Genomic DNA, 14,740 nt, shown 5'->3' with positions numbered 1-14,740 from the left:
TGGTTGCTGTTGCTGCTGCTCATGCTGTGCCTGTGTTGCATTTTGTGTCCTTGAAGGAAGATCCAGTGAAGGCATAGAGTGTCGTCGTTCTTTAAGATTAATCAGATAACAAGAGAAAGAGTGAGTGAGATAGGGCTATAGAAGGTAAGGTAATCATCCCGTGGTGTGACCCGGAATAGAAGTTCCTATATACTAGACATACCATATGGATCGAACCTATGTCTACGTGAAAGAGATGGAGGCGAAGTTGTTGTGCTGGTAGGAGATGCTACTGGAGAAGAAAAGGAGGCTGAAGGTGCTCCACCTGCCTGTTCAGCCTTTGCTTGGAGCTCTATGTGTCGATATATTTTAATAGCAAGAAAGTTTAATTCCAGAACCAAATAAAGAATGCAAAATACACTCACTATACATGAATTCTGATCAGATAGTTCGATAGCTTCGTTAAGTAGTCAAGTATTTATAATATATCCATACCTGAAGGGTCCTGTAAGCTGAGACGTCTACGCTTACGTTGCATAGATGTGTTGAAATGATTCTTGATTGCGTTATCCGGGCGTCCAGGCATAAGCTTGGACATTTCTGCCCATTTCGATCCAAATTGCTCAAACAGCTTAAAGATTAGCTCATCTTCCTTAGCGGTGAACGGAGACTTGTCAACTGTGGGAAGGAAAGAAAAGAAAAGAAAGAAAGAAATGGTACGGTCATTAAGTATGTTTAGTAGTATGTCACACTGTCCTTTAAATCCTTCTATCGAGTTGATGAATGCATTTGTGCCAGACTATTGCCAAACAAACAGTCTAGTACCCTCTACTTACTGGTAGGATCTAGATGGTTGTGCCATCTCTCACGACACTGTTTACCGGTGCGCGAGCCCAGTCGGCTGGCAATTAGAACCCACTTCTCAGCGCCCAACTCGTTTACAAGTGCCCGAAGCTGGCGGTCCTCCTAAGGATAAAACGTTTGATGGAATATATGAAATATCGATAGAACAAGAATTAGTTAGTTATCAGCTTTAGCTTGAAATTTCAGTAGCAGATCTTCAGTCTGGCTTTTTTATTATTATTATTATTATTATTTTATTTCATCACTATACATTATCAGCTCTCTGCAAGGAAGTTGTCCTAACTACAGATTTATGCTGAAGAATATGCTCTTACCTCGGGAGTCCAAGGGCCCTTAATTGATCTAGGTTTAGAAATCATTCGCCAACGGTGAAGGCACTGGTCTTTATCTCGAGATCCGTCGGGGAAACAGTATTCAGCTATACGCTTCCAAGCCTTGCCACTGAACTTGAGTACAGCTTCCCGGAGTAGGTTATCCTGTCAGAGCAAGCAATAAATCAATCGATATATTGAAAGATGTATTAGTAAATGACTGAGCAAGATAAAAAAAGATGGGTAAATGATAGGCGCAATAGTGTTGGGAAAAGAATGCATTGATAAAGTGAAGTGGAAGTATTGGGCAGTAACCAAAAAAAAAAAAAAAAAAAAAAAAAAAAAAGCATCAAAACATCAGACGTTGACGAAATAAAAGTGATTGATAAAAATATAAAAGCTTCTAGAATGAGAAACATAGAACAACGACACCGAAAACATCAATTTAACGGCTGTCATTTTTCTCCTCCAATCTCCCTCGCGAAATATAAGTCGTTGAAGTGGAAAGACGCATGCGAGTAATAGAAGTAAACATTGAACCACAACGTTTTTTTTTTTTTTTTTTTTTTTTTTTTTGGTGCGTGGCATTCCAATGAGCCAACCTTTTTTCAAAAGGGTGTGAGATACGCAGGAGGGGAAAAAAGGGACTGGACAGGAGAAGACAGGAATGTACGTTGCGAGCAAAAAGAGAGCGAGAGTAAAGTGAGAACGTGTATGAATGAATAGTTATCTGGGTGTAGATATGGATGTAGCAGAATATGAGTGTGAGTGCGAGTATGAGTGCAAGTATGAATGTGCTTGAAGAGTCAAGAAAAAAAAAGTTTTGTTAAAAAAGCAAAGAAAGGAGAGGCGAGATTGAGGAAGGAAAAAAAAAAAAAAAAAAAAAAAAAAAGTGACTGTGATGTCCACGCCACTAAATAAAGAGGCGCGGAATGGATTTGCGAATGAATGGGGATGAAAAAAATAGCAGCAATGATTTGCTGTGTATAGTGTGACAAAATGAATGGGTACGAGTTTTGGTATGAATGGTATGGCATGGGAGACATGAGACAGACAAAAAAAAAAAAAAAAAAAAAAAGATGAGCGGAACAAGAGTAACGTTATCGGGGCTAATGCCAAGAACGGGTAGCATAGTGTGTATTTACAAAATTGCTTCAAATACTATTGAATCCACAGGACAAAGAAGACGAAGGAGAAAGAACACCAAGGGGAGAGAAACAATGAGGAGGAGAGAGGGAAAAAGAAGAGGATGCTGGGGGGATAAGATGAATGAATGAAGGGGAAACTGCAGAAAGGTCAAAGAGAGCTATTACTCCGCATATATGCATGTTCGACGCTTTGTCACAAGAAGGACGCATAAAAAAAAACAATTCAGCAACATCCCATCACCATCCGCATCACCATCGGCAACATCAACTTCAAGCATGAACTCTATCCCACATCCCATCGGGACAAAAAAAACAAAAAAAAGGAAGAAAAATGTTTGTAAACAAACATGTTTATGCGATGGCATGCATGGACGCACATCTGCACACATACGCATCGCACGCACGTCCTCCCACAATCCAAACGAAAAGGGGATATTCCTCTTTGCCTCTCCCTTTTTTCTCCAAATCACTTTCGTCATTGTAGGAATGGAGTGTATGTTTGTGTTTGTGTGTGAATAAGAAAGCAAAGAGAAAAGGGGTGGAAAGAAAGCAATCCAAAGAGTACAAAGAGACGTATTTTTCAATAACTTCTCCCTCCAGTCTCTCTTCTTTTCTTTCATTCCTTCTGCTTCAAACCACCATTGTGCAATCGTGGTCCACAAGGACATAAAATTACAAAGGAGGAAGGGAGAAGATCTATTTATTTAATTCGTTATCCAAACAACAACAATAATAATAATAATGGTAGAAATAATAAAAATACTCCAAACAACATGGGACATCCAGAGAGAAATAGTTTAGGGGTTTTTTTAAGGTTGGAAGCATGAATGGAGAAGACTATCTACCAAACCAAAATGCCTACCAAGGAATGGGACTAGTGGAAAAAAGTAGGAGTGTTGATGGGAAGAGATGAGCAGTTGAATCCGATTATGAATGGGGGTCCAATGAAAACCATGAGGATCCCCAAACAAAACCTTTCTCTACACATCCATGTATACATTTGTGTTTAAGAAATACATGTCAACGCCACCATTTCTTTGGGTCTCAAGGATCGGGATGAATCTTAGGGTGATTTTTTTTTTTTTTTTTTTTTTTTTTTGTTTGGGCACAACCAATCGAAAAGCTGTAACGAATCTAGCGAGTCTAATCACAAAGACTACCAACGCCCAGACCACCATCTTTTTAACCAATCCTGTGCCGGCAAGCAAACAATGGCTCTTTTCTTTTGAGGCTCATTATTATTAAGAAAGGGAGGGAAAAGAATAGAGAGTTTAAAATGTGTAACAATAACCTTACCTCTTGACGCGTCCATTGAACATTATTGAAAGTTAATTCAGTGTCTGATACTGTCGATTCGTCAGACTCCACTGCAGGATCACCATTATTTTGTTCACGTCCAATAGGGGACGTTGAAGAGGAACGCGAATGCTGTACCAAATGATGATTGTGGCGAGTTGAATGAAGCCCTGCATGACTTGGCTGTTGGTGCTGTTCTTGCTGGGAATCCTGTTGCGCATGGTGCGATAGGCGATGTGAAGGTAGTGGCGCATAGTCATGATGTGGATGTGGCTGATAATGTGAATGAGAATAAGGGACAGACCTAGCTGAATTGCTGTCAGGTGTATCTCCATTAGGCAAGAAACAGTTGCGGTGATGATAGGAAGGAGCCATGTGTGGATGTTGCGGCACATTGTGGTGCTGTGGTCCTTGATACTGAGCATGTTCTTGAACCGGTGCTCCATGTCCATACTGCTGTTCTTGTTGCAGGTGTGGGTGATGCATTGCATGGAATGCTGGTACTTGGTGATGGTGTTGCATGGCTTGAGTAGGGACGCAGTAAGGAAGAAAGGAAGTTGAGAAGCGATAAAGGCGTTGACCACTATAGCTCGGTCCCTATTAGGGATCCGGTTCTAATATTGAGTGTAGGGTTGTGGATATATAGGCTTACGATCTGAGCTTACGATCGTTTTTTTTTTTTTTAAACAAAAAATATATATGTATATGAAAGCAAACAAAATAAAAGGTGCTGGGATGTGCAGAATCGTTTAAAAAGATTAATATCACAAATGATACTACTGCTGATGTAATAATAAGGATACACTGTTAGTTTGAATAGAAGAGTAAAATAAGTATAAAAAAAGAAAAACGAAAGAGAGACAGGATGAAACTGTAGGCGTCTTGAAGACAAAGAGAGGAGAATGAAGGAGAGGAGAGGGAATGAAGGAGGGTAGAGACGTTCAGGTAGAACTCAAAGAGGTTTTCGAGAACTTTTATAGTGATTGTTCGTAAAAAATAAAATAATAAAAAAAAAAAAACCACATAAATATTTTTAAAGAGAGTAAGAGAAAGGAGATCAAGGGTCAGAACAAAATATACTCAACACGGAATCAATCCGCATATCAAGAGTGTAAGAACAAAGAGGGCTCAGTCTATGAAGTTTTTTTTTTTTTTTTTTTTTTTTTTTTTTTTTTCGCAAAGGAACGTCCTTCACGATGCGATACTTTTGGTTTTATTATTAGTTTTAATAATATCATTATATACGTCTAAACTGCTTCACGCTTTTTTTTTTTTTTTTTTTTTTTTTTCTTCCCTCCCTTAAATTCTATTTGGCTGTTGTCTTGATAAATAATCGGTTTTTACAAATGTATTGGAATGCTTGAAAACATCGTAGCCACATTCCCTTTTCCTAAACAGAAGAGTTAAAACCATCAACAAAAGAGAGGTCATTGTGCATATTCTCTCAGTCGCAAAACCCAAAACAGTGTGTCAAGGAAAGAAAAGACTCTAGAGTGTAAGTAGTACAAAAACTCTCTTTCTCTTTCTCTCATCTGAGACATGGAATAGGCAGGTAAAAAGAAAAAGACGGGAGGTTTGTCACTCAAGAGTCGATGACAGACGGGAAGCAATGCAGGATATAGCACTGAGGGACTAAAATCGTACTGACATCTATTTCTTGTTCATCAGCATTGATGTGTCCAAGATGATGCCAATCTGATGTTACATTGTTGCTTTGTCCAACCAGTCTATGTGTACTACTGCTGCCGATACTTCTGATTTTACTACTTTTGGTATAGAGCTCTTCCTGATCTACGAAACAAGAGTAATACAATAGAACATAAAGGATGATCTTCCATTACAGACTAAGGACAAATCTGATTAACTCGGTAGAGCAAGTCCCATAGTGTGGCCTGCTCAGTTGTTCTCAAAAGAGGATACATCTGTTTAGACACGGTAGATCTTTCAACTGATCGGCGTGCTTTGAATTTTCTTTTTTTATTTTTTTATTTTTGTACGTGCGTCTTCCCAAACAAGCACAGCTTCAAATAGCACAGATTGTTTCTATACTGATGCCTGTATTCATGTCAAAGCCTTCTTGTATTTCTTCACTGTTTTATTCCACTTTGGATTAGTTTCTACTCGACTACGGACGGAGTTTACATTACTGTGCCCATAGAATGGTATGATGCACAAATATTTTTAAACATACTTCTTGAACTATTCGTGAAATGGATATGTAATTTTTTGTATTGATTGAAACTGACTGTGTTGTCCACATTTAAGATTCAGGCACAAACGATTCATGACAACGAGTTTTTTTTTTTTTTTTTTTTTTTTTTTTGTTGTAAAACAAAAAAAAAAAAAAAAAAAGGGGGAAAGAGAAGGGAGAGAAAAGGAGATGGGGGAAGGTTAGGAGGCAAAAAGTTAGTTCAATAGCGTCATTCCCGTCGTCGTCGTCGCCCAGTACCTCTTTATGCTCTAACTGAACACGAGTTCTTCTAAGGAGAAAAATATTGAATTGATATAGCAAAACAGATAGAAATTAGCTTGCAGGAATTGCTTTTTTTTTTTTTTTTTTTATTCAAATTGATTCGGAAAAAGTTGTATGACAGGACAAGGCAAAAAAAAAAAAAAAAAAAAGGGAGGTGAGTAAAAAAAAAAAATGAAGGAAGAGGAGACAAAAGAAAAAATGAAAGTAACCGTCCCAATGCAATTCACCGGCCATTAGGGAGGAGAAAGAAAGTCGTTTCGGTGAGATATTCTTCATGATCCGGTTGCGATAAGCATTGTTGTTGAAGAAGGTATATACTGGAGATGAAAGAGAAGAAGAAGAAAGAATGCTGTGGTGAGATGGATCCGCTATCGGATGGCTTGCTCCAGATAGTGGTCGGAAGGAAGGCCATTGCTGTCATTCAGGTTTTAATGTGAATATCAATCTACGATATGTTTATAGTGTCCTTGAACTTGTAACACCATGTCTGCATATTACGAAATTGAAGATCTCTTCTCTTCTCCTAAATAAACAAGAGGAAAATCCTGAACAATTCATAACAAGAACTTCCGCATGCATGCAGGAAAGTGTTCGTTGTCGTCGTTGTCTCTTACCCACTAATGCAAGATAACCTAAAGGAAAAACAAAGAAAAGCAGCGACATGGCGGTGAGCCGGAGAATGAAAAAAGCTATAGTGGAGACTATAAGGAGACAGAGTCGTGAAATAGGCTCATTACATCAGACGGATAGAAAGCACATGCAAAAAAAAAAAAAAAAAAAAAAAAAAGATAGCCACATGTAACAGCGAATGCAAACTTCCTAGAGATGAAGCTAATTGAAATAAGGGGAGTGAACAATAAAGCAAGCACTTCAAATATTTTGAGAGCTTGAGAACCAATAACTTCCTCGCCATGCGATAGGTTTAGAATACCAGGGAGACCAGAAAGAGGAAAAAAGAAAGGGATCTGGAAGATAGTGAGCGACTGAAACCTTGAACTGAGGATTATTCTCTTCATACTTAAAAGAAAAAAGGAGAGAGAGTGAAAGAGTCTTCTTTCAACGGCGTCAGCAGTAGCCTCTTTGTCTTGTATGCAGGCTATAAGTCATAGATGCAAGTCATTATGTGTAAGTATTCAAAAGAAGCACTAACTGATATGGTCAAAATACCAAAATGGCTTTAACGAAATAAAAAGGAAAAAGAGAAAAGAAAAAAGAAAGAAAAGAAAAAAAGAAGACTCTGTATTTATATTGGAACCAAAGAGGAAGGAAAGAGCATGGTTCTGATAGGAATCACACAAAGTACCATCATCATCATTAGATCTTTGAAGAGTGCATCACGCATATTACGATAAATATTGCAGGATGCAAGGCATATCCAAGGAACAAATGTCTTTGCCAACGTGACGCGTCAACTATCAACTACAATGCAACCAAAGCTTAATATCATAACGGTGAGCAGCCATTATTTATTGAAGAGGAGAAAACAACGGATTGTATCTTTTTTTTTTTTTTTTTTTTTTTTTTACTTCTTCTTTTGTGCCTTTCCACCTTTGCGCTTACGAAGCTTGGGTGTGCTTGCACTTTCATGATCTGATCCACTAGGGGACGATGTCTTTTCAGCAATAGACTCCGCTTTGGTCTCATCATCATCCTCAACCTGGGTAACAATCTTCTTCGAGACCTTTTTTTCATCCTCCTTTTTTTCATCCTCCTCTGAAGTATAGGCAAAGACCTCTTTGATCTCACCGCGAGCCAATCCCATGACTAAAACGCTCAGAATACACGCCGGAGAGAGGTAGAGGAGTGCAGGTTGAGCAGCCTTGAACGTATGCATGACATAAATCGTTGTGCCCAAACCAATGGCATAGGCGATGAAGCAGGCTGTAAAATAAGGCTTGCTGAACCTAGTCGATCGTCCCAAATTAGGATTCTTGATACCAGTCAAGTGTTGATCAAATCGCAAACATAATGCAACAAAGACACCGGGGATCACAATATCACCCAGTCCAAGCATCGCAAATTGATAAGGCTCCCCAACAGGCAAACCAAAGAATAACCGAGGAAAGATCACCTTCACGGGCGCATCAAAGTTCTTGGCCACAGACACCATCACTTCTGTGCCAAAGACCCAAAAGATATCATAAACGAACAGACCGCTCAACAGGATCATTCCTGTCTTGAAGGAGTCAAGCGAAAGCAATTGAATAGCGTTCAAGGCAAAGCAGATACCAAAAACATTGGAGGCAATCCAATTCTTGGTAACCACATAGTATCCTGACAAAAGAACTGATGCAACCATCATGATCAAGTGAAGAATAGTAAACTTGACCGAGTACAGTTCTAAAAAAAAAAATAAAAAAAAAATAGACCCAAGAATTAGGCACTAGCCATAATAGAGAGAGCATTCACATTAAAGAAAAAAGGCTTTTTTTTTTTGTTTATCAAACTAGTAATCCACACTTACCCTTCTTCTTTTTGGTAAGTCTCAAATGCCATTTGTCAACATCAATGCCAACGAGTTTGACAACGGGTGCGATACAGTTGACTCCCACTTGGGTGGTGGCCATGACACCAAGCAATCCAAAGTATGCTGTGAGAAGATAATTGACATAGGTCTTGTCGAGGTACCTGAAGACCAAATACAGACCAAACAGCGTAATCGATCCAAATACAGGAAACATGTATGCATCTTCCAGCGACATGGACTCTGTAGCCTCATCCTCGTCATCCGAATCATCTGAATCCTCTGTTTTTTTCTTCTTTGCGTTAGGATTCTAATAGAAGCAGAAACGGATCGATTGTTAGTGGCTTTGTATTTACATGAAATGAACTCCATTGCGGATAAAGAGTAGGAAAGCATATCTGACTGAAGTTTCTTCTATGGGCCTTTGTCATGCTGGTCTGGTTTTATCCATTGACGATGATTAAAACACGCCTGTTATTGTACCTTCCACTTCTTGAGAGATGCAAATGACCCAAAATAAATTGGCAAAACAGCCATGGTGCTGAGTGCAGCATATGCGACATAAAGTCCTCGTTCTACTGCCTCAGGCGGAGGCACATATTTCTCTGTCATTGTGAGTGATTCGTATTCAGATCAAAGGAAAGGGTAGTTTGAATAAATGAAAAAGAAAAGAAAAGAGATTAGAATTGGTGTGGTGAACATGGATTGCTACATGAAGTTATGCGTCTGTGAGGCCCTTGTTTGCCCTCAAGTGCGGTGGGACATGGTGATTGGCTAGGTTTAGTCGATAAATTTAACTTGAAAGGGGAAACAGAGAAAGGACGGGAGTTTGCATGTACATAATTTATTTGCTGGTCAACTAACAGACTAGCAGAGCCTACTCATTATCGAGCATTGAGCGTTCAAGCTGTTCGAATTTTTCGCGCCGCGTCTTTTTTTTTTTTTTTTTTTTTTTTTTTTCCCAGATAAACCTTTTGTCAATGTCATAGACTTGATACTTTCTTTTTTTTTTTTTTTTTTTTTTTTTTTTTTTTTTGTTTTTTTTGATTCTGTCGCGTCAATCATTATATCAATCCTCCTTTCCTGTTCTTCTTCATCTTCCTTCCTCTTCTTCTCCTTCTTTATGTAACCTTACTTGTCTTCATCAACCAGGACCAAGTCTTCCTGCCTGACTAGCGCCTCGTCCATCATAGTACCTGAACCAACTTGGGCAAGGTCCCACATAAATTCCCACGCAGAACATTCAATAGCACTCATTTTTTCACAGCCCTCACTCCGGGGAGGCATCAGCACCTTGTCCACCACATGGATCACGCCATTTCCCGCGATCCAGTTCTCTAGCCCATAAAGGACATGTGCCTCCTTGTTGACAATAATCTCATCGCGGTGCGGGGTCGGGTTCCGGTGCTTTGGTCGGCCCTTTCGGCTCTTTTTATGATGACGACGATGGTGATGGTGGCACGCATATTTTTTACTTGATCTCCTTCCCCTGAATCCTAGCCAATTCTCGGGGCCCTCATATTCTGGTTGGCTGGTTATGGGAGCACTGATAGGGCTGCTTCTTCTAGCCTTAGCAAGGATACGAAGCTCGTACTTTGCGGAGTGAAGAAGCGTAGGGAGGACGACCTCGTGATAACCATCTCCCTGTGAGGTGTTAAAGATCTCGGGCGTGTAAACAGGCCTATTTCCGAATTGATACATGGTGACGATCTTCAGGTGCTCACGACCCATGTTTGAAAACAGCCACTCGAGCAAATCCTTTGGCAAGGCTAATAAGAAAAGATTGACTCTCAGAATTAGTACTAGTCAACAATCTACTTTATACATATTAAATGGGCCGTTTAGAATATGGAAATGTAGGTTCTCTATTACCATCCCATGCCTTATCGTGGGCTGCAAAGAGCGTTATGCCCTTTCCATCTCGGATATGGGCATCTACGCCGGTCTCAGACCAAGCTTTGACAAGATACTTGAAGTGCTCCCCTTGCCTCTCAATTTCGTCCAAGATGGTCTCACCAGGCGGGAGAATGATTTTATTGACTCCATGAACGATGCCACCCGATTGAGCCAACAAATCAGGGATGGTGACCTTTGCACGATTAATGTAGATAGATGATCTGTCGCCGCCAAGCCCTTTATAAACAGTCTTTACGCCCTCATCAACATTGACCCCTTGATCACTGCCTGAAGAAGCAGTGATCCAGACGGGCCTATGCCTCCAATAAGTGCGTCTGGGATCGACCGAAGGAATACTGGGGTGCTTTTGGGAAACACGCAGGTACTGAGGGGAGTTTTCGAGGCCCTTAGTCTGAAAGAGTGACTTGATGACCGGCTCCTTCCGTAAGCTGGATGAATTGTAAACCTGATCTGCAATATGGTACATCAGCACATCATGGGTGGGATAGTCGATATCTGATACAGAATCAAAGGCTTCGTTTGTGGGTGCGAACAATGTGGTCTTTTTTTTCAGTATTGTATATTACATGATATAAATAAAGGATGAGCTCATTTGTATTGTTGTTCAGACAATCCTAGAAAGAAAAGATGCGCGTAGTGGGAATACAATAAAGTATAAAATGAAAACGTTCTAGAACTTACCAGAGTACCAGTATCGGCTAGAATATCCTTCAAATCCTCATACTTTCGCACCAGTTCAAGAAGCTTTGAAAATTCAGGTCGTTCCCCGAGGATATCCAAAATGGTGGATGCTGTCTTAGTATTGGGGTTTGGGCTAAATGATGGCTGTTTCTGCTGCTCGCTTGGATAACCAACGTGGAAGATATCTTGCATCGCTGGTGATGATTCTACCACATTCAAGTTACCAATAAGGAATATCATCAAGGCAAACCCCAAGGAAAACAGTAGCGCCATCTGTTGCCATCTTGGTGTGCTCTGTTTTTTAAAGTAAGATTTCATTGTGACAAATGTTCTCTTCAGAGAGATGAAAGTGAGATAGAAGTTGACAAAAAAAAAAAAAAAAAAAAAAAAACAAAGAAAGAAAGAAAAAAGAAAAAAGAAAAAAAAAAAAAGAAAGAAAGATCAAAATGTTGGTGGTCAATGCACCCTTCCCTATTCAAGATGTCTAAGTTCATCACGCTTGACTAAACTCCACTGAGACTTTGCCAGTCATACGAATGATGTATATAATGAGCGAGCAAGGATAGCTGCATAAAAAAGAATAAGAAAACTGCCACTAAATTTGTTCATCAGTATTTGTACATATGGAATATGCATGAACGCGTCTTGAATGTGTAGACAAAGTTCTATATCCTATTACTTTCTCACGGTAACTTTAATGTTAAATATTGGTTCTTTTATATAAAACATAAGGTTTATCAACTGAGGATTTTCTGTGTGCATAGTAGGCTCGTCACCAGCCTGAGAACGAAGTTCGTGTGTACATGCACGTGCTGAAAGGCAAATGTGGTTTGCTCTTGCAGACACTTCTCTCTCTCAGGCTGGTGACGAGCCTATACGCACAGCACTTTCTGTCCACAGCACTGTGCCATTGATTGTGGCATTGGAGCGTACAATACAGGACGATGAAAGTGTAGGATATAGTATTTCCTGAGATTTCATCAAAGTGAAAATCCTTTTTCTCTTCTCCCTTCTTCTGCATCAAAACAGTCCCATTATTTACTATATCTCAACGCATCAGCAGAAGGATTGACACTGACCGTGATTATTGTCCTTTGGACCATATAACGGGCAAATTCGGCCACTTGGCCTTCATCAACTCATCCACTATACCTAAATAGCCTATCTCAGCCAGACTTTTTGATCACTTTCTGGTTTTTGAACGAGTTATCCCGGTAAGTCTTGTGCATTAGCATCATTATCTATGCGGTTCACATCATAAACCGTATAATAGAGGAGAAAAATGCTTCCTGTGTTTGTGATCCATGGCTTGGTCTTCGGGGAAAGTCGTTGTTCGATTTGTCAATTGTTTCATCCCGACTTACTTTTTCAGGATCATTGCCTTCTCGAGTAAGAAATAAGCGACCCTTATGCTGGGGATCGATCCTCGATAAAGATCGTTTGAAATGAACTGGACAAAATGAAGTCGCTCAATATCCAGTATCCGCTAGACGAATTTTTATTATATCATTCTAACCTCGTTTGCCAATCTACCCCGATTTGTGAGTGAGATGGATAGAGGAAATTGGTTTCTGCGCCATAGTCTCCATTAAAAGGTTGGTTGCAGTAAGTTTACACTTTTTTTTTTTTTTTTTTTTTTTAAAAAAAAAGGTTGCACTGAGAAAGAGGCTGTACTTGTGGATAATTATGTGGAGTAAATGGTCATCCTTGTACTGAGAAACTATATGAACATGAAAGAATGATCTATTTTATTGTACAATGACTAATTTTTTTTTTATTTTTTTATTTTTTTTTTTTTTTTACTTTCCAAGGGCCGAAATGCCATCAAGAGCACTCATCATATCTTGTTGTAAAGACTCATGCTTTTCCTGGGCCTCATTGAGCCTTTTTTCAGATTCTGAGATTCCAGAAGAATTGATATCCTAAAAATGCATCACAATTAACATTAGGACAATGTCAGTTATTTTCAAGTTTTTTTTTTTTTTTTTTTTTTTTTTTTTTTGCAAATCCATTTACACATGTTATTCAACATTTTTTTTTTTTTTTTTTTTTTACCTCAAGTCTAGTATCACGTTTTGTTTTTTTCCGCTGCAGTTGAGTATTGAGGTCATCAAGCAGTGCATCTAGCTCCGATGTTAGGTTGGTGTTGTGGTGTTTATTCCTTGCTTGGTTACTTGGCTTATTCAAGGAGATGGGCAATTTCTTTTGATTGTTGCCAGAAGTTGTTGTTGTTGTTGTTGCTGTAGTTGTTGTTGTTGTCCTTACATTCTTATTATATGGACTGGCTTTTGATTTCCCAATGGCATTCCTTGAGGCAGATGCAGAAGGACTCTTCTTTTTTGTGGAGGGCATGATGACTGACTGTGATGTGTATAGGAAGAGTTAGCCAGGTAATGGAATGACCAGCAGAAAGCTTAATAAAAAAATTAAAAAAAAAAAAAAAAGACTGCACAAACACAAAAAACAGATAAGCAGTCACACCGCCACCAAAAAGTAAGAGTAGCACAAAAATCATGGTAAGTCTTTGCTTTGCCCCCTTTCATTTATCGATATTGGCAACTTCAAAATACACTAATCTTTTTTTTTTTTTTTTTTTTACATGTGCATGTTACACTTCCATCTTCCAAAGGATATTTTAGAGATTTTGAAAGCACACCTGCTGAGTAGATCGCCTGCTTGGGGAGGAAACTATAACATCCAGCACGACATCAAGCTTTGTATGAATTCTGAGCGGCTTGATACTATCGTTTATAGAAATACATATTTTTTTTAAAGAATTTTTTTAGAACTCAATATTATCCAATACCTAATTAAAAAAAAAAAAAAAAAAAAAAAAAAAAACCATTGATGGCCATAATATATTACTATTCAAAGTTTTCATCTACAAGAAAGGACAAGATTGTTCCCTCGTTCTCGATACGTATTGGATCGTTGAAAGCGGATACAACATCGTTCCAGAGGATGATGTACTCTTTTGTTTTAGAGTCATACCGCGCTTCAATTTTTTTGACTGCTGACAGTGGCGTTGCCAATAAATCCGAACTGACAAGACGAATTTTCTGATATTTACTCATAGTGATCAAAAGAGGGATTATGTCTTTATTACAATTGTAGTATTATTCGAACCGGTGGCAAGATGGCAAGATGGCAAGAGTAAGGGAAAAAATAAATAAATAAAAAAATAAAAAAATAAAAAAAGAGATTTGAGAGACGAGGAAAAAATGGTTTCGTCTCTTCAACCTTTCGTGGACAAACAAAGGCAAGAAAGAAACAACGAGAAAGAGAAGGAGTCTCCTCCCTGCCTTGCATGAATGAGATGATCCACTTGACAAACAAAAAGATCTTGCACTGTAACATGTTTGACAAAGCACTGTGCAAATGTAATAGCAAGTCTTGTGATAAGGTTGCTCCAAGGTCCAAGTCTCAGCATTTGCTATTCTCTCAATTCTACCTGCATAATTGTCCCTCATAACTATCATTCATTCTTGGGCTATATAATGTTCTCAGGCCAAATGACTCTTACGATCATCAAGGATATGAACTTGCCTATTTTATAAAAGTTGAAACACGAAGCGGGGCGTGAGAGCAAAATTAGACTCTCTTGTTG

At 39.0% G+C, this 14,740-nt stretch overlaps 5 protein-coding genes across 5 annotated transcripts; 1 reads left to right on the top strand and 4 right to left on the bottom strand.

Moving 5' to 3' along the window:
• Positions 1 to 457: 457 nt before the first annotated feature.
• BCR41DRAFT_307823 (Homeodomain-like protein) lies at positions 458 to 1,202 on the bottom strand (the record flags this gene model as incomplete). The annotated part of the gene is made up of 3 exons (XM_022020880.1): positions 458 to 657; positions 816 to 945; positions 1,158 to 1,202. The coding sequence occupies 3 exons, from the start codon at positions 1,200 to 1,202 to the stop codon at positions 458 to 460; spliced, it is 375 nt and encodes a 124-aa protein (XP_021880114.1).
• Positions 1,203 to 3,949: 2,747 nt separating this feature from the next.
• BCR41DRAFT_356176 (hypothetical protein) lies at positions 3,950 to 4,237 on the top strand. Its single transcript, XM_022024602.1, has one exon. It carries the CDS (start codon positions 3,956 to 3,958, stop codon positions 4,157 to 4,159), a length of 204 nt encoding a protein of 67 aa, XP_021880113.1. The 5' UTR covers positions 3,950 to 3,955; the 3' UTR covers positions 4,160 to 4,237.
• A 3,356-nt stretch (positions 4,238 to 7,593) lies between these two features.
• BCR41DRAFT_381318 (signal peptide peptidase-domain-containing protein) lies at positions 7,594 to 9,329 on the bottom strand (the record flags this gene model as incomplete). The annotated part of the gene is made up of 3 exons (XM_022027302.1): positions 9,019 to 9,329; positions 8,536 to 8,845; positions 7,594 to 8,411 (listed from the first exon to the last, which is right to left on the bottom strand). Exons 1-3 carry the CDS (start codon positions 9,145 to 9,147, stop codon positions 7,594 to 7,596), a joined length of 1,257 nt encoding a protein of 418 aa, XP_021880112.1. The 5' UTR covers positions 9,148 to 9,329.
• Positions 9,330 to 9,620: 291 nt separating this feature from the next.
• BCR41DRAFT_387423 (hypothetical protein) lies at positions 9,621 to 11,325 on the bottom strand (the record flags this gene model as incomplete). The annotated part of the gene is made up of 3 exons (XM_022027894.1): positions 9,621 to 10,304; positions 10,408 to 10,993; positions 11,134 to 11,325. 3 exons carry the CDS (start codon positions 11,323 to 11,325, stop codon positions 9,667 to 9,669), a joined length of 1,416 nt encoding a protein of 471 aa, XP_021880111.1. The 3' UTR covers positions 9,621 to 9,666.
• A 1,491-nt stretch (positions 11,326 to 12,816) lies between these two features.
• On the bottom strand, positions 12,817 to 13,874 carry BCR41DRAFT_100699 (hypothetical protein). Its single transcript, XM_022019306.1, has 3 exons — positions 13,733 to 13,874; positions 13,189 to 13,579; positions 12,817 to 13,055 (listed from the first exon to the last, which is right to left on the bottom strand). Exons 2-3 carry the CDS (start codon positions 13,483 to 13,485, stop codon positions 12,933 to 12,935), a joined length of 420 nt encoding a protein of 139 aa, XP_021880110.1. The 5' UTR covers positions 13,486 to 13,579; positions 13,733 to 13,874; the 3' UTR covers positions 12,817 to 12,932.
• Positions 13,875 to 14,740: the final 866 nt, after the last annotated feature.

Source organism: Lobosporangium transversale (genome assembly GCF_002105155.1).
Source record: "Lobosporangium transversale strain NRRL 3116 chromosome Unknown BCR41scaffold_25, whole genome shotgun sequence".
In the NCBI taxonomy this organism is placed as follows: Eukaryota; Fungi; Mortierellomycota; class Mortierellomycetes; order Mortierellales; family Mortierellaceae; genus Lobosporangium; species Lobosporangium transversale.
Note: the sequence above shows the minus strand (reverse complement) of the source record. Positions and strands in the feature narration are given on the sequence as shown.